Source organism: Pogona vitticeps, chromosome 7 (genome assembly GCF_051106095.1).
Source record: "Pogona vitticeps strain Pit_001003342236 chromosome 7, PviZW2.1, whole genome shotgun sequence".
Taxonomy (NCBI): Eukaryota; Metazoa; Chordata; class Lepidosauria; order Squamata; family Agamidae; genus Pogona; species Pogona vitticeps.
In genome coordinates, this window is record NC_135789.1 from 9845447 (window position 1) to 9868227 (window position 22781).

The following is a 22781-nucleotide window of genomic DNA, read 5'->3' on the forward strand; positions in this document are numbered from 1 at the left end:
TGGCCTTCAAACTGAATCATAAAAACGGGGTACAGCCCGAACGGTGCAATGCCTGCTGGGCACCCTGTAAATCTGAGCCAAAAAATCTCCAAATCATGTTAAGAAAAAGATACGTTGAAGAAAGATGCTTGTATAGGTCCCATGGCTAGGGACAACTCTACCATATTTAAGCCTGAGCTGAGTGTGCATCATTAAAAGAACAAACGGGGATGAGAGGTGCAGAAATACACCACACGCCCAATTTGCTAGCAAGTCACAAGACCGACTGCCCCGCTGCCCCGTGCTGACAAATCAGACCAGCTGGGCTCCTCTGAGATGCCTTTTGCTCCGCTCCCCCATCAATCCTCCAAAAAAAAAAAAAAAAAAAAAAAAAAAGGCCACTCAGCAATCAACTCCCAATATGCTTCAGCAGGGGACTTCGACATCTGGATGACTCAGCGGACGGGCCTCTGGAGACTTCACACTCAAGGAACATTGTGTATTCTCGAGCACGCGCGCACACGCACCCCCTTCCCTGCGAGGAAGAATAACTGAAGGGGTCCGAAGAGCCCCAGAGAGGGGCGAAAGGACCAGCTTGGCGTCTGTGGAAGGCGCTGAGCAGAGCAGTCCCTGGGGCAGGGCATCCGGGGCAGAATGAAACCTTTCTTCCCAAACGAGAACCCTACTGTCGTCAAACTCTGAAAATCAAAATTTCCCCAAATTTGCGATGGCAAACCCCCCGGCTCTCCCAGCCAGAGTGGAAGGCTGCTGTATGATGATGCAGGACCGAGTCAAACTAGGCTAGGATTTTGTTTCCAAATTTTATTGGCCAGATACCTCTTAGAGGTTCAGAAGCGTCCTCTCCATCTCTGGGTGCTATCCAATATCAACATCATCCTCATGTGCCACTAAGTCAGTCCAGACTTATGGAGGCTCTTTATAGGGTTTCCGGGGCATAGAGTGCTCAGATGTGGCTTACCCTTCTCCTCTCGGATCTGCGCAGCTTGCCCGAGGCTACCCAGGCTGGCTTTTCTCCCAGGGAGCACACAGCTGGGAACCGAACTCCCAACCTTTGGCTCTGCAGCCAGAGTCCTCAACCACTGAGATGTCTAGTCAGCGGCTGTCCAATACAGTGGTGCCTCGCATTACGATGTTAATTCGTTCCAGCAAAATCACTGTCGAACGAAAACATCGTAATGCGAAAATAAAAAGCCCATTGAAACGCATTGAAACTCCTTCAGTGTGTTCCAATGGGCTGGAAAATCACCGTCCAGCGAAGATCCTCCATAGGGCGGCCATTTTTGGTGTCTGTGCAGCGAGGAATCCATCCCAGAAAACAGCGGGGAGCCATTTTATTTACCCGGTGGCCATTTTGAAACTGCTGATCAGCTGTAGGAAAATCGTCGTTTTGCAAAGAACTGGTTCCCGAAGCAGGGAACCGATCACTGCAAAGCGAAAAACCCCTATTCAGACTATCGTTTTGTGATCACGAAAGTGATCGCAAAAACGTCATCGTAATGCGGGGCACGACTCTATATGATGTCTCAAAGGGTAGTTCTATTCCTGGGTCTATCTTTCTTATAGAAATGCCATCAAGGCCTCGACACAACTATGGCATCCTCCAACTGGGGGATAAACTGGCAAATTCAGCATCTTCTTCCCAACATTCATCAGCTAGATGCCTCCAAAGAGCCGGTCGTGGGACAAGGAAAAACTGACTCCTCCCAAGCCAAAGCATCCCGCTCACAACGGGGAGAATTTCATTTCAATGCCGTTTCTGTAAGAATCAACCACAATTCACACATTTCTTCATATCCAGCATGGAGAGGATTTGATGTTTAAATATTTAAGTGTTGGGGTGGGGGGAAAAAAACCCCATCTTAACAGATTGGCCCATCCCTGTCCGGGCATTGAATGTTTTAATGCGCAGAAGGGTCAATGGATGGACTTCAGTGGTGAATCCATCACTGGAGTAAGAATTATCTATTTGTTACTGGTATTATGTGCGCAGAGAAGGGTGGTCAAATGGCTAAGCGCTCCGGAAACCTAACACTGCGAGGAGTGGTTGAGGAGCTGCATCTGCTTAGGCTGGGAAGGAGAGGATTGTGAGGTAATAGGTAATAAAATCGCAGCGTCCGGCTGTCCGAAAAGCCGAGATGCAGAAAGTTGAGCAGTGTCACTTCCGGATGCTCCGAAGGGACGGAGATGCCTGAGACGGAGGACTCGGATGACAATGCGGAAATCACACTTCAGAAGAACTCTGAGATGGTCAAAGGCTCTCTGGGGTGGGGTTGTGGAACTGATCACCTCAGGAGCATGTGGTCTCTCCTTCCCAGGAGGGTTTGAAGCAGGGTGTAGATGGCCTCCTGGCAGCAAAGCTTGAGCTGTGGATTTCTTGCTTTGTCTCAGAGGGGTGGACTAGACGCAGTGGTCCCCAACCTTGGGCCTCCAGATGTTCTTGGACCACAACTCCCAGAAGCCTTCACCACAACCCCTGCTGGCCAGGATTTCTGGGAGTTGAAGTCCAAGAGCATCTGGAGGGCCAAGGTTGGGGACCACTGGACTAGAGGATGCTCAGGACCCCATTCCTACTCTTTCATTTTATAACTTTCAAGAGTTCCTCCGTAGGGAACCTTTTGAATCCCTCCGCCGTCCTTGACAGGCGATCTCGAAGGATGCCCACGATGTTTCAAGCACAGGCCGAACGGCCCAGATGCCAGTCCATCTCCCGTTATTCCTTTCTTGAAAGGATTTTTAATCCCAGGCGGCGAGAATGCCATTGTGCTTGGGGACAAATCTTTCATTAAGTCCCCAGTGACTCAAGCCCTTCCTGGCGGAGCCACCCGGCCGGCTGCCGTCACCCAAAGCCTCCCGAAGGAGCCTCTCATCCCTGCCAAACACCAGAACCTCAGATAATTTCCCCCCGTTGGAGCAGGCCCCCCCGTCCCGGCTCTTTCCGAGGGTTAAAAATCAAATCAAAACCCAGTGCTTGCATTTATTCTGCGAAGGGGGCAGGAAATGGGGGAGGAGAGACCCGTTTCCCCCCAAGACTCTGAGTCACAAATACTCCATTTTAAGACATTTCTTATGAGACGAGGGGTGGGGGAGTCCCTTGATGTCAAATAACCATTTGATACAGAGATGTAAAGGTCTATATCAAGCGGATAATCTTAGTTTTAAAAGCTCCACAGAACCAAGTGCTGGATAGTGAGTCCACAACGGTGTAAATCCCACTGAATCAATGGGTTTACTTCACTCAGGGTGACGGACTGGATTCAGGACATTAGAAGTTATCACACAGCATGGATAGCTCCATATTGTCTACTCTGACTGGCAGCAAACCCCCCCCCCCACCCCCGAGGTGTTTTTTGGAAAGGATGAGCCTTGTGGGTGCAGCACGATATAATGGGCAGAGTCACAGACTCTGGGTTCGAATTCCTGCTTAACTACGGAAACTCAGCAGGTGGAAGGGATAAGAACAGGCAAAACTAATGGAGCTGGATAGTTAAGAAAGCTGACAGGAAAAATAATGGATTTGCTTGACGTGTGGTTCTGGAGGAGAGCTTTGTGGATACCCTGGACGGCCAGAAAGATGAACAAGGGGGTCCTAGAGCAAATCAAGACTGAATGATCTCTGGAGACCAAAATGTTGAATTGCAGTTGTTTCAGTTTGGGAATATCTTTTATTTTATTTATTTATTCGATTTTTACCCCGCCCCTCTAGACAACGTCTACTCGTGATAAAAATATCGTGATAAAGCAGGATTCTCTGGAAAAGACCATCCTGCTGGGAAAGGTGGAAGGCTGGCAGGAAAAGAGGAAGACCCCAATACGAGATGGACGGACTCCCTAAAGGAAGCCACAGGCTTGAAGTTTGCAAGAGCCGAGCAGGGCAGGGGAAGGCAGAATATTTTGCAGACGGCTCGTTCATAACACGTCAGAGGTGACTTGATAGCATAGAACAACACCAAAAAAAAAGCATTTCACATATATGGGAAGCCCTATTAGGTTCTGACCTGGCAGGCCATAAATCAACAAGTTGGACAGCAGGTAAACCCACGTCGTATTTTGCGCACCAAAACTAGAGAAAGGTCCCATCACAAGGCGAAGGAAGCGTTCCCCTTGGAAGCTGCGTTGTGAGAAGCAGCAGTGCGGTGGAGCGGTCAGAGGGTCAGACTAGGACGTGAGCGGCATGCGTCGGTATCCTGGCTCAGCCTTGGAAACCCACCGGTGGTGATGGTGGTGGTGGGCTCTGAGGAAGAGAAACCACTCTTTGCATTTCTTAGGTACCTCCAAAACCCTACTAAGGTCAACCTATGTCAGGGGGGGGACCACCAACACATGTTAGATGTGTTAGCTAGCCCATGCTCTGTGGTGGCAACTCTCCAGAGGCTGAAGGCTTTCCCATCACCTCCCACCTCCTCATCCTTTCACGTAGTGATCAAAGGGCCAAAGCAATGGAACTTAGGACTTTCTACACGGAAAACATTGGGCTCACCGTGAAGAAGCCTCCAGAAATCATAGCTGTGTATCCCACAGAGCCTCCTGGGCGGTGCCTTGGGGCCTCCATGCCTTTCTTACTTTCCCCTATTTCTTTCCTCTTCCTTCCCTTTTTGACTGCCTTTCTTACTTCCCCCTATCTCTTTCCTCTTCCTTCCCTTTTTGACTGCCTTTCTTACTTCCCCCTATCTCTTTCCTCTTCCTTCCCCTTTTGACTGTCTTTCTTACTTCCCCCTTTCCCCTTCCTCCTTTCCTTCCCTTTTTGACTATCTTTCTTACTTCCCCCTCTTTCCCCTTCCTCCCTTTTCACTGCCTTTCTTACTTCCCCCTATCTCTTTCCTCTTCCTTCCCTTTTTGACTTTCTTACTTCCCCCCCCTTTCCCCTTCCTCCTTTCCTTCCCTTTTTGACTGTCTTTCTTACTTCCCTCCATCTCTTCCAGGCTGAGGACAACTGCACCGAAGTGGCCATTATGCCCTTTTTGGCCACCCTACTGTAAATCCCAAAGTACATTTGGGCGAGTACAGTACAGTTTTATAGACATATCCAGGGATGGCCGAACCCTTGTTTCTCAATTCTGTCCAAGGCGCTTCCTCCCGAGCCTTTTCCCTTGGAAACATCCAGCCTCCATCCCAGGATTTTATAAGAGGTTTTAAACGTAGCCTCACCTCCTCCCCCCCCCCCCGGTAACACCTTCCAGGGTTTTCACAACCCACCTATAACACCTCCCTGTCTTGTCCCCAGCCACACACATATGTACCTAAATCTTGTTAGGCTGGGAAAGACAACATCCTCCCACCTTGTCTTTCCTCTGGCAAAGGCAAGGGGTTCATGCTCTGCAAATCTTTCCATTTGATGGCTTCTTAAAAGAGAGTCTTCCGGCATCTTATATTCTGCACAAACCTTTGTGGCCTCCAGCCTCCTTCAACAGAGGCACAGAACTTAATCTTAGCTGATAAGACATAAGACACCTGCTCAGGAAGACGGGCAACATGCAAGAGCGTTCACCAACGACTGTAAATAGCCCGTCTAATTAACATCCATGTTACTCTACTATTGTTATTTAACCACTGCGAATTTATGACAGAAGTCCTCACATTCTATATTGCACAGGCTTGTACGAAAGACCTACATATCAAAGAGACTATCATCACAGTGCTTAACACCCACTGACTTTCTTACCAATCAACCACGAGGTTTGTATTTTGATATCCATACTTTGATGGCATGTATAAATATTTGCCACCTTCTCTTGTGCCAGATGAAGTGGACTTGTCCATGAAAGTGCGCATTAAATAGAAAACGTTAAGTCTTCAAGGCGCCACCGCCGCATCGTATGGAGAACGTCGGCGGCGGGTGTCAGAGAGCTGTGTGGGGTTGTAGCAGACAAAGCATCACATTATGATTCAGGAGTCTTGGATTCACATCCCTGCTTGGCTCTAAAAAGTTACATACCAGGAAGTGGCAATGGCAAACCACCTCTTGACCCTCCCATATATCTTGAAAATCTTGTGGAACGATGTGCCATCAAGTCAAATCTTACTTATGGCAACCCTTTTCAAGGTTTGATAGGTAGATAATACTCAAAAGTGGTTCTCCATTCCCTTCTGCTCAGCAGCTTTCGATACTGTTGACAAGGTATCCTTCTGGGTCATCTTCCTGAAAACTCTGGAACTCCCTGACACATGAAGCCAGCCTGGCCCCATCTTTGCTGTCCTTCCGCAAGCAGGCCAAGACCTCTCTCTTCAGGCAAGCTTTCCCTGAGTGAATGGCTGCGTGGTTGGGATTTTTAAATAGGTTGTTATACCTCACTGCTTTGAAGGTGTTTCTAGTATTGTTTTTGTTTACCATTTATTTCCCAGAGTGGTATTTGTTCCTTTTTAATATTTTGATTCCTCATGGCTTTTAGTTTTAAATACAGTGGTGCCTCCCTTAACGACGTTAATTCGTTCCAGCGAAATTGCTGTAGAGCGAAAATGTTGTAAAGCGAAATTTTAAAAACCCATTGAAATTCAACAAAACCCGGTTAATGCATTCCAATGGGCTAAAAACTCACCATCCAGTGAAGATCCTCCATACGGCAGCCATTTTCGGTGCCTGAATAGCGAGGAATCCATCCCTAAGCACAGTGGGGAGCTATTTTGAGCACCTGGTGGCCATTTTGAAAACCCAATGATCAGCTGTTTTGATTGTCATAATGCAAAGAATCGGTTACCAAAGCAGGGAACCGATCTTCGCAAAGCGAAAAAAACCCATTTAGACCATCATTTTGCGATTGCAATTGCGATCGCAAAAACATTGTCATGAAGCAGATTCATCATAATGCGGGGTAATCATTAAGCGGGGCACGGCTGTATTGTCTTTTCATGATGCAAGTTAGCTGCCTTGGATCCTTTTTAAGGGGAAAGATCGCGTAAAAATATTTTAAAGAAAGAAAATGAATTCTTCTGGGGGCATTCTCAGACAGTGCAATTTGCCATACAGGCTGGCTCTTCTGGGATGCACAGGGGGGAACTGAACTCCCAACCTCCGACATCACAGCCAGATAACCTAACTTGCTGAGCTGTCCAATCAAGGTCATCAAATGCAATGGGAGTCGAATGCAACTTAACTGCACACAACACAACAACATTCATTGAAATCCAGAGAGGGAGCTTATGGAGGCCTTCTGAAGCCATGTACGATTTAATTCTAAACACACAAAGATGCTGCCGCTGAGTAGGGACAAAAAGGTCAAAACAAAAGCAGTATTTTATCCTGCTTTCAGCTAAGAAAATAATATTTCACTATAAAAAATTGTTTACTAGCGAGAACCTTCCACCCTTACATGGGGCAACACACTGAGTATTTCAGAGAACATACTTCCTAAGAAACATGTAGACAATTGGATTGCAAGCCTGAAATTGTTGACCTGTTATGTTTTTTTTCCATGTCCTACATAAATACTCTTGGTATTTCACTGGATCATGTATTTATCAACTCAAATTTTAAAGTTGCATATTTAAATAATTGCATATTGGGGCATCCTTAGATGCTAAGAGAAGGGGGGGTGGAATAATGAAATAATTAGAAATTCCTGCATGTCTTCAGTGCCTCCTTCTTTAGAAGGTGCCCATTGCATCTCTGCTTGAATCACAGTTCATGTTTGGCCCTCCTTCTTTACCCCTTCACAGGGGAAGGCTAATCCTTTGCTTCTCTTTTGCAGTGACTGAATGCTCCTGCTCCAGTCAAATTATCTGCCCTCAAAGGAGGCTCACTGCTGCATCTCTGCAAGAGGAACTGGTCTGGGCTTTCGAAGGTCCTGCAAAAGAGACCTTTTGCAGATCATCGACCCATGCAGAAACACGGAGGGCAGGCTCCTGAGAGATGAGTCATGCTTCTTGCAACCTAAAAGCAAACCTTCAGGGCTGGAACAGGAAAGTGTGCCACTAATTTAATGGAGCACACACAGTACATATTGGCTGTTTGAAGTTTAGTGGATGCAACATTGTTTTAAGAGTAGTGAGCCTAGCCAATGCAGCCATAAAAGGTACCTACTGAATACGCATGCAAGGCTGGTAATTTCTGCCCTCCTGCAGCTTCTACCACCATCTCCACCTCCTCTTGCATGACACAGATTTTAAATTATTCAAACAGCGGCCCAAGTGCCTGCACAGATGTGACAGCAACAGCACCCAACTGACATGGGTGACGCCAACCAGAAAATGCAAAACCAGCTGCTCTCCGCCAAGCGTTCGCAAGGCTGAATGTTGCTCAAGTCAGAGGTGGGGAGGAGGTTAATGGCTGGGTATGCAAGACAGGAAGTTGAGTAAGATTTTTTTTTCTTTAAAAGAAAAACAACCCACATTGTTTGTGCAAATGAGTTAACGGGCAAAGTAGGCCGGAAAGCCGCAGCTTCTTCTAGGATGGAGGGATAGCTAAAAGGAGAAACCATCTCTCTGCAGAGTTTTCCAACATAAAGAGCAACTTTCCAAATCATTAGAATGAAAAAAGATAAAACAGTGCCTAAAGATTTTAACTCAAATACTCTCAGTCTTTCTCTGGCAAATAAAGGGGGTACTTTTTTTTTTAAAGAAAAAGGCTATTATATGTGGTCACTTGCAGTCAACCACTGATCACCACAGATGACTAGTAGAGAAGCAATCATTTATACAGATTTTCAGGGTTTTTAAACTGGCCTGCACTTGCCTTCACACAAACAGCTTAACAGATGCAGAAGCATCCCGGTGTCCTCAAGATAACCGGCAGCTTGAAATGTGCAGGAAAGCAGACAAAGTGATATATATATAATCCACCTACAAGCAATGCTGAAAGTTCTCGTAAACAATGAAATAATATCGAGCAGCACAGGGTATATACACACACAATTCATTCTCAGCATGGAAAAGTCACCCTTTCTGACTACATTTCCCAGAATACCCCAGCCAGCAGGGCCCACCAAGCTCAAGATAAGCTGTATTGTGGACAGATTTCTCATGGGAGGAAGGATCCCATGAAAAGAATGTAAAGGGAGGTCTCTTGGAATCCTGATTGATGCCCAGCACCAAAAATCACTATTAAGACAGTTACATGTTTATATGATTCATCTAGATGCAGATAGATAGAAGTTGAACAAGACATGAAAAAGACACCCCATACTGTGTGTCTTCAGGTACATTGTTCCAAAATATGGAGGTTCAGCAGAAGTGTCATTCATCAATCTTTTTTTTTCTAAGACACACACACAAATCAATGGCTTGGGACCAGCTTAGTTGAAAAATCATCTTTAAAGAAACTTGTTCAGGCCTTACAAACTTACAACCTGCCTTACAGACGCTGTATTCACATACCCACTAGTAAAATACGCCATATTTAAGGGCATATTTCAGGGCTCTGATTCTATTGAATTATATGCAGTTTAAAACAAACACTGAGTGGGCCCTTTCTTCTATATGATTTTTAAAAATGTTAAAAAAAATAAATAGATAGGCTGGTAGGGACAAGAGGTTGGGCCTTCTTGTCCATGGCTTGGCCACCGTGGAACCCACTACCTCAAGCAGGATGACAGTGAGAGGCTCTTTACTGACAGCTTTCAAGCAGGGCCTTAAAACTCACCCACTTGAATAGCCTCTAATTGAAGCTGAATGTAACTGACCAGCTTGTGTAAATTTGCAATAGATTGATCTCAAAGTTTTTGACTAAGCTAAGGTCTCTGTGTGTAGCAGTCTTGAGCAGACAACAGCAATGCACAAATATGTAAAGTAAATAAATAATACACAACAGGAGAGATGAGAGTCCTGGTGATGTTTCGACTGTAAGCTGCTGGAGGCCAGGATCTGGTCCATTCATGGCATCTTGCCATGTATGTATGTTGACGGTCCCTGGGGCTTCCTTGGTTCTATGACTTCTCCCACCAAGTTGCACCTTGGCCCTGAATTGTCCACACAATCACCAAAGCCAAAACAGAAATACAAAAAAAAAAGGATATCGCTTTGGATTTGTGTTAAAAATATCACTAGCTACAAGACCCTTGGCAGGCTATGCAACATAACAGCGTCCCATCAAGTCACTTCTGACCCTTTCGGGGTTTTCTAGGTAGAGAGTATTCAGAAATGGTTTCCCATTCCCTTTCTCTGGGGAGGGATCTCCGGGACTGTGCAGCTTGCCCAAGGCCACACAGGCTGGCTCTTCTCCCAGGAGTCGTAGAGGGGGAATCGAACTTCCAGCCTCCAGCTTCTTAAACCACTGAGCTATCCAGAGAGCAAGTACTACACAAGTGAAATAAATATTGTTACAGTTTGGTTTAACAGCGTCTTCATGAAAATGTCGGTGTCTTCTGTGTTACATAATTTACCAGGAAGAAACGAGAAATGTTGATGCAGCAGAAATATCAAGTGTTTGACTAAGGACGCAAACAGCCAGGCCCTGCATGGTTTACTGTGCTCTGGATTTCTCTGGGTAAGTGCTTACATGCCCCTGAAATGGGACTACGATCCTCTTTTTGTATTTTCCAACTTTCTGTATTTTGGGGCCATTCACTGTGGGCTACCGATTTCTTAATGGGCTGAACCAAGCCAGCCAGTGTGTGTGTGGCGGTGTCCGTGGGCTGAAATTTTCTTCTAAATCTCTGACATGGCAGCAGTCAGAAGCACCCCTCCTATGTGTCAGTTTATGACCGATTAGCTCCCCCAGGAACAAGTCTGGTCCGATGACATGGGCTACCACCTGCAACAGCCTATGTTACTGCATGTCAGCCTTTAAAGTGCCACAAAACATGTTGTTTTTACTGCAATCGACTAACACAGCAAAGTGCTTAGACATAGGAACACAAAATATAAAAAAATAACCACCATACACATTTGCAAAATACACGGTTGATTGGGAGGGAGCACAGCCTCAGTATACCCTACACTCTTCTCATTATGAAATGCTTCATAAATGTCTGAGATTATTTTATTATACTGATTTTTAAAAGGAAATGCAGCCACAGGAAACACCTCATTCTCTCTTCCTCCCCCCCCCCCCGACAACACACCAATTCCGGTCTCCTAACCCACAAAAATTGCACTGCTGAATCAAATCGATCCAGAATCAACTGGATCTAGTCCATATTTCATTGGTAGCTAAGTAGATGAAACAAAGACAAGGCAAACCATGTAGGAGACCACCTACATCAGTGGGCAAGGCCACTTCACAAGGAATCTCAAAGCAGCAGGCCTGCCTCCCCAGGTAAGGCAGTTAAGTAGAATTTAGTTATTTGGCAAGAAGACACAGCACAAGGCTGCCAACCCATTGTGGTCTCCCTGATGGAGAGTCCCTCTTGCAAAGCACAGAGGCTATTGTGGGAGGAGAAGGCAATGCTTTGAAAGCCGGGTGTTTCAAAAAGAAAAGGGGGAAAAAGCCACCCAGCTGAGATTACAAAATTCCAAATTACAGAAACCTTGGGTCACAGGTACATGAGGGCTTCACATGCTCTGAATCATTCCTGTGGTTTCTGATCTCCGGTAGACTCTGCCTTCAAGGACCCTGGAAGCACTGCAGTATCTGCTAGGGCGGATTTTTTTTTGAAGGGGTGGAGGAGGAGTGACAAGATCCTAGGAGTAGGAAGAACACCACAAACACACACTCACACAGAACGAGTCACCAGTGCTTCTGTTGCATCAAGAGGAGGCCACCCTTAAGGCAAAAGCATTGAACCCCCCCCCCCAAAAAACAGGAGCAGATAATTTGCTTTCCATGCTGGGGGGGGCGATCCCTTCACTAGCTACCCTCCAGAGCCACCCCTCCTTTTTTTAAAATACAAGCTTTCAAAATCATCAGCTTGCATAGTTTGGGGTTGCCTTTCGGGGAGTGTTTTTTTTGGGGGGGGGCGTAATCGAGGCTGCAATGTCGTTGCTGGCCAGCGCGGCTCTGGCTAGCATTGCAGCAGAGGCAGCGGCTTCCTCTCCCCCTCCCCAAAAATTTCCAGGCACCCTCCTCTTCCTGCCAAGGGCGAAGGCAGGCGTCCCCTCCACCCGAAAGCAGCCTTGCAACATCCAAAACAAGGAAAACAACAAATGCAATCGGTACAAAGCCCCCAAGCCCCCCCCGATCCCCGCCTGTTCAGTCCCCCCTTCCCCCGGACCCACAGCATGACCGCCCCCCCTCCCTCCACCACGCCCGGCCCCGCCCCCTGGCGCTCCCCCCGCACCTGCAAGCAGGACCGCAGCAGCAGCAGCAGCAGCAGCAACAGCGGGAGCAGCCGCGCCACCTCACACCATCTTCGCCCTCGTGGAGGCCGGGCCCCGCCCCCGCGCCTCTCCATTGGCGGGCGGGCCACGTCCGTCGGCGGCATGCAAATAGCCGGAGCATGCTTACGAGCCGGGATTGGATAGAGCGTGGAACGCCTCCCTAGGATTGACAGACGGTAGGGCCAAAGCTGGGCCGCCTGGCTGGCAAGCCCCGCCTCTTTGGTACCCAGGTGTGCCTCCCTGCATCCCTCCGCCCTCAGCATCCCTCGTCCCCTCCCAGGGACGCTGCGGCGGCGTCGCTCCCTGCGTCTTTTCCGTGATGTGTCGGGGCTGCTCTAACCACGCTTCCCCTCAACCCCTAGGAGAACGCTCTGGGAAAGGTGGGGAGAGGGGGCTTGCTTCCCAGGAAACCAAAACCTCCACAGCACCCACAAAAGAAACGGGCTGCGGGGGGATTGGGGTTTAAATTCTGGTAACAGGATGATAATGCAACCAGCACTTTGACTGATCATTGCTGGGGTTAACAATGCCATGGGCATTCAAAAACCCACTGGCAATGCCCTCTTTTTCTTGCTTCCTTTGCTGTCCTGAAAAGCTGGAGTTCCAAAAAGGTGCATTGGCGAGCTGCGGTCCACACTCTTCAATAACATCCTTCTCTGTATCTATTTAGATTAGGCATCCTTCAGTCTCGAGAGACTGTGGTAACGTGCTCTGTATGGAGGACTTGGAACAGCGTCTAGCGTGGCTGAGAAGGCCAATTTGAGAGTGACAATCTCTTCCACACTGAAGACAGATCCAATCTGTCCCCTGTCCAGCTCCCTGATTTTGCTGCTTTTGTGATGGCCTTGGCCTGCTGGACAAGAGTCTCTTCAAATTGGGAGAGGCCGTGATGCACTGCTTGCCTCCAGGCTGAACGCTCAGAAGTCAGGGTTTCCCATCTGTTGAGGTCCATCCCTAAGGCCTTCAGATTCCACTTGCAGATATCCTGGAGGCAAAATCAAAGCCCTGCCTCGGCAGCCAGATACCTAAATCACTGAGGCCTGCACCCAGCTGAACTAAATTATGCTATTTATTTTATAATTTATATTAATTATAATGTTCTTAGATTACTTAATGAATTTATTGACATGCATGCTTTCTTGCTGAGTTTATTGTGCATTATTGTTTCAATGTGAACAGAGTGTTGTAGTGGTGCCAGATACATAAGTATGTTCTGGTAATGTACCTCCATGCAGCCTTGCCCCCAGCTCCATGAAAAAGTTCATGGCTCATCTTCTCCCAAGTTTAGCTTTGCAACATCAATCCTGTGAGGTAGGTCATGTTGAAAAGTGTGATCATCCAGCGAGTCTCCTGGCTCAGCACTGACCTGAGCTTTAGTTTCACAAATCCCAATCCAAAATTCCCGTTGCTGAGACACTGGTTTCTAGGTAAACATGCATATCTTAGTCTGGCTAAACTTGCTTCTGCTGAAAATCACTAGATGAAGGTTGTCCATTGCTGAGCATCAGTTTATTGGTCTGCTCAAAGAGCAGAACTCAGCTGTTGTGTTTATCTGGGATAGAAGTTAAGGCACAACAAATGTGTAAATGTGCTCATATTTTGAGAGAGGATGGGAGTGATATCCAGTTTAAATTTTCTTCCTTTTGGAGGTGCAGCTGCATTTATGACTTTTAAGCTTTAAGCTCAAGGTTTTCTCCTGAATCTCTTCATTCTAATCTTCATATCAGTATTTTAGGGTGTTGTTATCACATTGAAGGTTGCACTGAAACCGACATCAGCTTTGTTAATACAGTAACATGTCTTTCCTGTTACCAAAGCAAGGCTCTCTTTGTATCTTTATCATCACAATAACCCCGCCAGGTCGGTCTGAGAACAACCGCCTCAGTGGGTACCAGTCTCTGAGTATTAACTGAAGAATGTGGATATACCCTACTTCCTCACAGCAGAAACTGAATTAGGTACCTGGAGGCAATAGGATACAGTGGTTAGAGTTGCACATTGGAGATCTGGGTTTAGGTCCTCACTGGTCCATGGTATTTAATAGGTGGTACATCATCTTCTCTGCCTTATGTACCTCACAAGGTTGTTATGAGGTTTGAAGAAAGGAAGCACCAGGTACATTACAGGGCCCTTGGTCCTTCTCAATGGGATACAGGTTTGGAGCCACAGTTGACAAAACAAAAATGGATGCTTAAAGTTTATTCGGTATTATAGCACCAAGCAAATGTGGTTTTAGCGGTCATAAGTAATAATGGTGGAAAGGAAAGATTGTACACCAGCATCCGCTTTGCTAAAGAGAAAAGACACCATCCTAATGCACAGGATCAGCAAGGATAGAAAAACTTGGCAGCTCAGCCATGTTTCTCCTCCGAGCTTCTCTCCGTACTTGTTCCCGCGCGCGGGCTTTTTTTGCCCTCCCGAGGCCCCGCCCCCTGAATCCGTTCCCAAGGCAACGCCGATGCTACAACAGCTGCCGCCACTCTAGCCTGGGTTGTACCAATTGCGAAGCTTCTGAGGGGGGGAAGAGAAAAAGAGCGAGAAAGACGAGGAGGAAGCCAGGGCGAGAAGAGGCAAAGTGAGGGGAAGAAGTAAGGAAACGGATTTTCAAAGCTAATATTGAGGTTTATCTGTGTCGGAGAAGTCGGTGCCTAAGGGGAAACTTTTTTTCCGCTACTCTTCTCCCCCTCCTGGAGGGGAAGGTTCGATCCCAACAAGATGGCGGTGGAGAGCCGAAAGAAGGCGGGCGGGAGAGTGGCAGGTAAAAGTGGGGGCGGGAGAAGAATTGGGGAGCGCACCCCCTCTGGCCCTTCTTATTGGGAGAAGCCATGAGAGGAGGGCGCGGATTGGCTGCCTCTTTCCCCCTCCCTTGACCGCTTTGGCGCCCCTTTCTTTTGTGTCCGTGGCGCTGATTGGGTGGCTGCAGAATCCCCTCAGGTGCCGCGGGGCCACGTTTTACCGCCTTTTCTCGATGGTTCTGGAAAGTTCTCAGCCTCCCTTATTTTTGGCCTTTTAATTCTTCAATTAATACTCAGCGCCCATTGGGGAGGATGGTTAGGCTTTCCTCTGAAGAAGGAGGGTGTCTTTGGTTGAGTAGCGCTTGTGAGGGAATGTGCCTCTGAGCATGTGGAGAGTTCGCCTTTTCCCGCCCTTTTTAATGCATTGGGGACGAAATTAAGGCAGGAATTCCCACAGACTTTAATAGAGTTGGTCCTGTGGGAAGAGATATTTTATTTGGTCCCTGTTGGTAGCTCTCAGGACGGCCAAATTAGTATTATTTTTATCCTGCCTTTTTTCCCTTAAAAGGCGGCCAGTAAAATGAGCTTGAAGATAACAGGAAAAAAAATTGAAACGTTTAAAATTGAAAGCTGTTTTCATAACTTTTGGGCTTTAAAAGGCTTGGCGAAATACAGGCTGAAATGTTGCTAGCTCAGTGGAAATCCCAACAGACCTTTATATAGTTAATTCTCTGGAATGGAGTATCGTATTTGGCCCCTGTTGGTAGCTCTCAGGATGGCCAATGTTTATTTTATTTAAAATATTTCTACCCCATTTTTCTCCTTTAAAAAAGGACCCAAGGCCACCAATAAAATTGACCATCAAAAACAGGAAAAATATGTAAAATGTTTAAAATTAAAAGCTGCTTTCATAGTTTCTGGGCCTCAAGACTTGAGAAAGTACAGGTTAAAATGTAGCTGCCCTGTGAAGAACCCCTGGCTGTATGCAGGCTCTTTTGGACTATATTATCTATAATCCCCAGTCTAGCTGTGTTATGTGAAACTGAAGGTAATTGTTGGCTTTAAACCTGTATGTTGCTTTGCTTTGAAACAATGTTTTTATGTTACTTTGTTTCCGAAGAGATTTTCAAGTGATAAAAGTAATATGGCACATATTTATTTATTTAAAATATTTATATACTGCCATTCTCCTGAAGGTGGCTTACACAGTACCAAAAGAAACAAAGTTAAAAGCTAGATAATAATTTATTACAATGTTAAAAGAGCATTAAATAGGTACTGTATATTGAAACTCCTAATAAGAAGCAATATTTAAAAACAAAACAACAGAATAAAATAGTCCCCTTTAAAAATCGCATTGGTCAACCTGCAGTTTAAAGGAAAGCCTACCTGAAGAGAAAAGCTTTTGGTTATTATATGCTGTTTATAAAACATAATAAAAATGCCCCCTCCATTTCCCAAAATAATATGTTGAAATTATTTTTTCCAGTTATTCTTCCACATGTTTGCCAGGATAAAAAGTGCTTTCTGTAGTCTCTAAAAAATGAACAGAGAACAGGAACGGCACCCTGTTGAGACTCAAGAGTATATTTCAAAGCTCGTGCTGGGATGGTTAAGCAATGTACTGTATTGTGGAACCCAAAAGATTTTTTTTCCTGCGGTAACACTTTCCTGTTGGTGAGTGTCAATAAAAGCATCACCATAATTGTAGATTTTTGGATATTTCTTCCGGTCACCAAAAATGTTTTCCTATGAGTGGATACATGTGTATATTTTTCTTTACAGAAATGAACAACCAGATCCAATAACAACACTAGAGAGAACATTGGAACAGGCCTGTTAGCGGCAGTTGAACACCAGATTGGCAAACTGCTACTGCCTGGCATTCAAGAATTGCAAATCTTTTATTGAAAAGACTATTAGAAAAAACATTTTTTGGAAGTCTTTTTACCCTGCCCTTCTTCTATAAAAGGAACCGAAGTGGCTTACATCATTAAAAACATAGTTTGAAGAGCTATAAACAGTAAATTATTCAAACATTAAAAAGAATTTAAAATGTTAGGTAAAAGTGATACTAAAACAGATTTAAAAGCAATAAAGAATACAAACCGTTTCATTTTAAAACCCTTGTTAGTCTCTAAAGAAAGGGCAAGAGATTTGACTGAACATGCTGACCTGGTATGCATCATTGAGACTGGATACCAATGCAGGTGAGGAGCTTAAGCCAAATCTTCATACAGGCCTTGCAAGTTTGCAAAAATTACCAACATTGCAGAGTTGGGTCTTGGTGTAAGTAGCAGCAGCCTGCTGAGGGCTGTATGTTGAGTGCAGGGCCAGCATTAAGATGAATGCACATAAAATGTTTTGGATGCAAGATTTAGAAAGAAATGGCGGTTTTGGAGATTCATCATTGCTATTTTTAGCAGTGCTGATTTTCCATTTCTAGTACAGTCTGCTTAGTCTGCTGTAGTCCCCCGCCACCCCCCCCCCCCCGGGCTAGGATAACATCTTGGAGGTGCTTTCTTTTCATGAATTAACTTCCTTCACATTAGGATGAGCTGGGTAATGGCTTGGCTGTCATTCCTGCAGTGGTTTGGACCAGATGATTCTTAGGGCTCTACAAAGATTTGTGACTCTGATTAGCAAGGATCAGAAATGTTGTTGCAGATGCTGTGGTTATGGCTAGCCAGGGTGCTCTTTTAGTATTTTCCTTAGTGCCATGTTTTTCCCTGATTTGGCTGCTGAGCTTCACCAAGTTATGCAGTAGTAAGCAGCAGCTTCCACCTTGCTAGGGTCATAGGTTTCAGTCCTAATCAAACTTAACTGAGAGTAAGATAGAATCGTATTTATTGTAAACTGCCCAGAATAGTATTTTGTCACTAATGGAAGTGGCATACAAATCAATTAATTAATTCAGTTTGCTCAGAATTGTTTTGAAACAATCCATACATGTCTGTGTGCTCACATGTGGACATAGGTCAAACTATATGTTAAAGGGACTTTATTATCTGCCATCAACCTGGTGTCCTGTCCATGATAGAATTTTCTCAGTGACACTTGCCCCAGCAATCAAACTTGCAAATTAAGCCCATGTTTACTTTTCACAAAACAAGGCACACTACATGCAAGATATAAATGTGGAAAACCCCATGCTAAGGCAGACATTTGTCAGTACCACATGTCTGATGTAGTTTGATTCTCCATATGCATTATCCTAAAGATACAAGAAGGGGAACAGCAAAAAAGAAAGGTAACCTGGCTCGTATATTTTTACATTGCAGTGGAAGAGAAGAATCACAAGACGGGTCAAATGTACATTAACAGATTCTGTCATCTCTTCCCTAGAAGAAGGAGATTGCTTTACATTGCTCAAGTGACCATTGCCCATATATTCTTTCAGCAAAGCTTAAGCAGCTTAGCTTTGCAGTGTCATGGCAAGATGAGATGTTCCACAAGCTTCGAAGGCCTTGGATTGAACTCTTGTTTCTGTTGTTTCTGTTTTCCAGTTTCAACCTATAGACCATGAAAGAAGCAGGACTGTTCTTTCCTGTGAGCTGGCTAAAAGGGGTAACGTATCAGTCTTCAGCTCTCAGTCAGGCAGAAAAGCCTTTCTATGCTGACTCATTCACACGTGGGAACTTCAACCCATTGCACCTGATTCTGGGCTGGCTTCTGGACACAAATAATAGATTTGTAGCTATGCTCATTCTGTCATCTCAGCTGTCTTACTGGTTAAATTGGGTGCCACTAAATTGAAAAGTGGTTCCCCCTATTAAACTTCCCAAAGGCATCTCCTCTCGCCCCGTGTTGATTCAAGTCCCCAACTGCTTGTTCTCATCCAGTTTAAAAGCCAAGATAGTATTTCTTTTGAACAGAGAGAGGCATAACACCCAACTGTTCTACAATATATCATCAGAACTTCATAATATTCCTTAACATCCATTGGGAATGATCTTTGGGGGGGGGGGTGTAGAAATTTCTAAATGTGCTGGATTGTTCTAAAATTACTGTTTTCAGACAACAGATGGTAGTGATGTTTGTATGAAATGTATTTCTAAATAGTCCTGCATATTTAAAAAGCAAACATGGTACAGTACTTTCAATTTATACCAATGAGAAAGGATTTAATGTATTATTTTTAAGTTAACTAAATTTAACTTAACGCTGTTAATTTGGTGCACAAATCTGAACTCAGATATGCATATCCACATTCCAGTAGGTCAGGGGCCAGAGTATTACCAGGGTCGAATACTACAGTTTACTGATACCTGGATGTCAGTGACTGAAGTGAAATGGTATCCTTGTTTTAGGCAGCAAGATGGGAGAATGGCAAAGGACCTTTGTACAAAATTTGGCTGTCCCGCCACACAACCAGAGGAGACGAAAATTGTCACCCCAAGAATCAACAGCATTTCAGTGTGTCCTGAAGCAGCTGGAGGGGAATATCTTGAAGCAGGTAAAACTGAAATTGTGCATATCCCAAAGTACATTTCAATATTTTAAGTTGGATTCAGATTGCATGCACTTACAAGAAATGAGATTTTCTTTGTATTAGGAGGAACCTTGCAATATCTGGAACTTTTTGATAGTAGAATGGATTATCTTGGAAGGTAGAGGACTCTCCTTCATTGAAAGGCTTTAAGCAGAGAATGGGTGACCATCTGCTTTAGCTGTGGGGTTTCCTACATTCCCCAGTGGTTGTACTAGGTGACCCTTGGGGTATTTTTGGGACAGAGATGGGAATCTGGTATCTATCCATCCAGTAATATTTCTGTGTAGAGACATGTAGAACTCCCTTTTCCAAATAAAACTCTGAGCAGCATGTTGTCACAATTGGATCTCCTTGCTGGCAGCAATAGCTGTGTTGGGGTGTTAGGAACTGAGCCAGGGTATCCAGGGGCCATTTCTTTTGGCAGAAATGCATCTTTACAGAAAGTCAAGATGGAGAAGGTGTGGTTTATAGGCCTCATCTGGCCCCTGAGCTGCCGCCCCCCACTCCACAATGTGCTGGAAACGTATATGGAATACTATGCAAATGTCATTTTCTTGTCCTGGAAGCGCCACAGATTGGTGATTTTATTCTAAAATGGGGTGCAGGTAACTTCAAATTACTCAACGTTAAGGAAAATAAAACAAACAACCAAACCCAGAGAGGAACTGTGAAAATAGGAAGTGATAAGAAAAATCTTGTTTGGGGAGGATAGAATGGCCCCAGTCATTCCTATGCTCTAGGTCCCCCCAAACATTCCCATTCTTAATGTAGCTGATGATTTTCCATCAGAGATTCAAACAAGGAGTATCACCTCCTGTAGAGGTTTCTTGGCTTAAGGAACTTGTTTGAATGTAGTGGTTCCTATTGTGATTTTTATTTATTTAGACTCAATGGCATTTCCTGTATATGGACTGCACTATACAAAGTTAGAATATACAGTGGTGCTTCGCTTAACGACGATAATCCGTTCCAGGAAAATCGCCATTAAGTGAAAACATTGTAAAGCGAAAATAAAAAAACCCATTGAAATGCATTGAAACCCGTTCAATGCGTTCCAATGGGGTAAAAACTCACCGTCCAGCGAAGATCCTCCATATAGCGGCCATTTTCGCTGCCTGTATAGCGAGGAATCCATCCCTAAACACAGCGGGGAGCCATTTTAATCACCTGGTGGCCATTTTGAAACCGCCAATCAGCTGTTAAAAAAACATCGCAAAACAAAATTCCCCCATTTAGACCATCGTTTTGCGATCACAATTGCGTTCACAAAAAGATCCTCTTAATTGGGGCAATCGTTAAGTGAGGCACCACTGTAAATGCTTTCAGATTATGAACACATGCCACAGTCCCCCTTCCCCCGCCACCACATATATACTGTATATACATGACTTTATCTATTGGCTTTTTCTTCCATAATCTATCTCTCTTTTCTCGATCCATCTAGAAAAGGTAGGGGTGGCAGTGATGGGGTGACCTGTTTTAGGGAGAACCTTCTTTTAGTTAAGTGAGTCTCTTCTGGGGTGGACAGGTAGATACATGTAGCACTGAACATTTTGAGCAGTCTTCTTTTTCTGCACCCTTCTTCAAGGGGTGATTGACTTCTCACTCCCAAATCCTGATCTGCAAACAAGATGTGAAAGCATCGTCCTGCCAATCTCTAGCCTAAAGCATTCAGTGGGTTAAAATGCTGGGCTGTTAAATAATGCAGAACAACTGAATCTTTAATAGCATGCTTGGTAATATCTTTATGCTATAATCCTGCGCTTGCCAGTGGTATTACGAGTGAGGACTAATTGGGAGCTGACAGTGCTAAATCAGAGATGACCATGGTTGACATACTGGACTAGGTCTCCTGTGTGATTTTAACAGTGCTCACCATTTCTGTTTTAAGGCAAAGAAGCAGTGTGATACCATTTGTGTTTAAATTACTCATTTCATATCCATTTCCTCAAAAAATAGTAGCTTCTCTTCTTATGGGAGTTGTTCACTGGGAGCGTGTGACACCAGCGCCTCCGTTATCTGCTCATTTCCGTGCCATAATATAGGCACATTTCAAAGTATTCTGGATGACCTAGAAAGCTGCCAGCAGCCTAAACACAGTATCCAAGAACAGGATATTCCACCATGACTTTTGATATTGACTGAGAACTCCCTCCTAAGGCAGTGACCAGGAGTCTTCCAACCATGGATGAGATGTGGCCCATGGAGATTCCCCATCTGGCTCATAGTTTCTTTTGCAGTTGACTGATTAGAGATGAAACATAAGTGGTTGGGAATAAGAGACTATTTAACGTCTGGATTCTAAACTCTTCAGGATATTGAAAGGGCTGTAGCAAAGAGATTTGTTCAGACAGTTGCAGATAATTCCCCCTTTCTTTGAAATGTGACCCCACCAAGCCACTGTGGATGCTGAGATAATGTTAATTTACCTCACTCGTGTTTGGTCTTCCTTTGGCAGAGAGCATTGGACAATATGATGGATGTAGAATTTCAGCTGTGCCTTTCTTTCTTCGATGCTGCCTATTGTCATTTCTTTGGGAAGATGTGGAGAAGTGCCTCAAAGCCCCTCAGAACTGCACCAGGGCATCCTCCTACTGTGGTCTTTGGTGAGGTAAGGAAGACATGCTCTGAGTAATGTCTCTAGTACATGGAGCAAAGAAGAGTCCTGAGCAGTTCCGTGAGCTGGGTATCTACCCGGAAAGGTTCCCCCCTGTGTGTCCCAGAAGAAGAGCCAGCCTGTGTAAGCTTTGGCAAGCTGCCTAGTCCTAAGATGCCCCCAATAGGAGACAATGGTAAACTGCTTTTCAGTACCCTGTATCTAGAAAGCCCTGAAAAGAGTCTCCTGAAGTTGGAACCAATGTGTTGACAAGGAACTGTTATTATTAAAGTGACAAAAGGCATGAAAATATGTAAGCAGTTCATGACATCTGTAAAGAAAATGAAAAGTGTATGCTTGTTTTGTAGTATATGGGTGTGAGCCACCTACGTTGCCTCCTCCATCACAACACCAGGGATTGCTGAAACACAACTGTTCATTTAAGTTTAGCTAATGTTAACAGGATGAGCAACTGGGCTGAATTTCACTAAGCTTCAATGGAGCACCTACAGGTAACTACAAGTTCTGCACTTGACTAGTCCTCAGGAGGTGTCTGGGGCAGGTAGAAAGAATCTCCTCTCCCCTACCAACTACAGGACCCCATGTAAGTGGGAGAGGCAGTGAGTGCCACAACAAAGGGACTGTATAGAGATGGACAGTGGGCTTCACCGGCGGAAGTTTGCTGTCTTCACCCTGGCATAGTGAGCAGGCCTAATGTGCCTTTCATGTGGGCATAAGCAGTGATGGCATCAGCAGTGTATCCTCATTCCAA

General features: G+C 45.1%; 2 protein-coding genes across 6 annotated transcripts in view; one reads left to right on the forward strand and one right to left on the reverse strand.

Moving 5' to 3' along the window:
- Window positions 1-12245, reverse strand: part of KCNAB2 (potassium voltage-gated channel subfamily A regulatory beta subunit 2) — a 92370-nt gene extending 80125 nt beyond the window's left edge. For both annotated transcript variants that reach the window (XM_072977751.2, XM_072977748.2), the window contains exon 1: window positions 12147-12245. The gene's annotated coding sequence lies outside the window, so the exon portion shown is untranslated. The remainder of the gene's footprint in view (window positions 1-12146) is intronic.
- A 2389-nt stretch (window positions 12246-14634) lies between these two features.
- The window catches only part of NPHP4 (nephrocystin 4), a 106849-nt gene continuing 98702 nt past the window's right edge, over window positions 14635-22781 (forward strand). The window contains exons 1-4 of one of the 4 annotated variants that reach the window (XM_072977752.2): window positions 14635-14774; window positions 18428-18488; window positions 19232-19377; window positions 21872-22024. In XM_072977752.2, the coding sequence (XP_072833853.2) occupies window positions 19240-19377; window positions 21872-22024 (291 nt within the window). In that variant the 5' untranslated portion in view covers window positions 14635-14774; window positions 18428-18488; window positions 19232-19239. Of the gene's footprint in view, window positions 14775-14819; window positions 14945-15946; window positions 15970-16706; window positions 17132-18427; window positions 18489-19231; window positions 19378-21871; window positions 22025-22781 lie in introns of those variants that run through there. The other 3 variants (XM_020800015.3, XM_020800018.3, XM_020800014.3) reach the window with 3 other exon arrangements.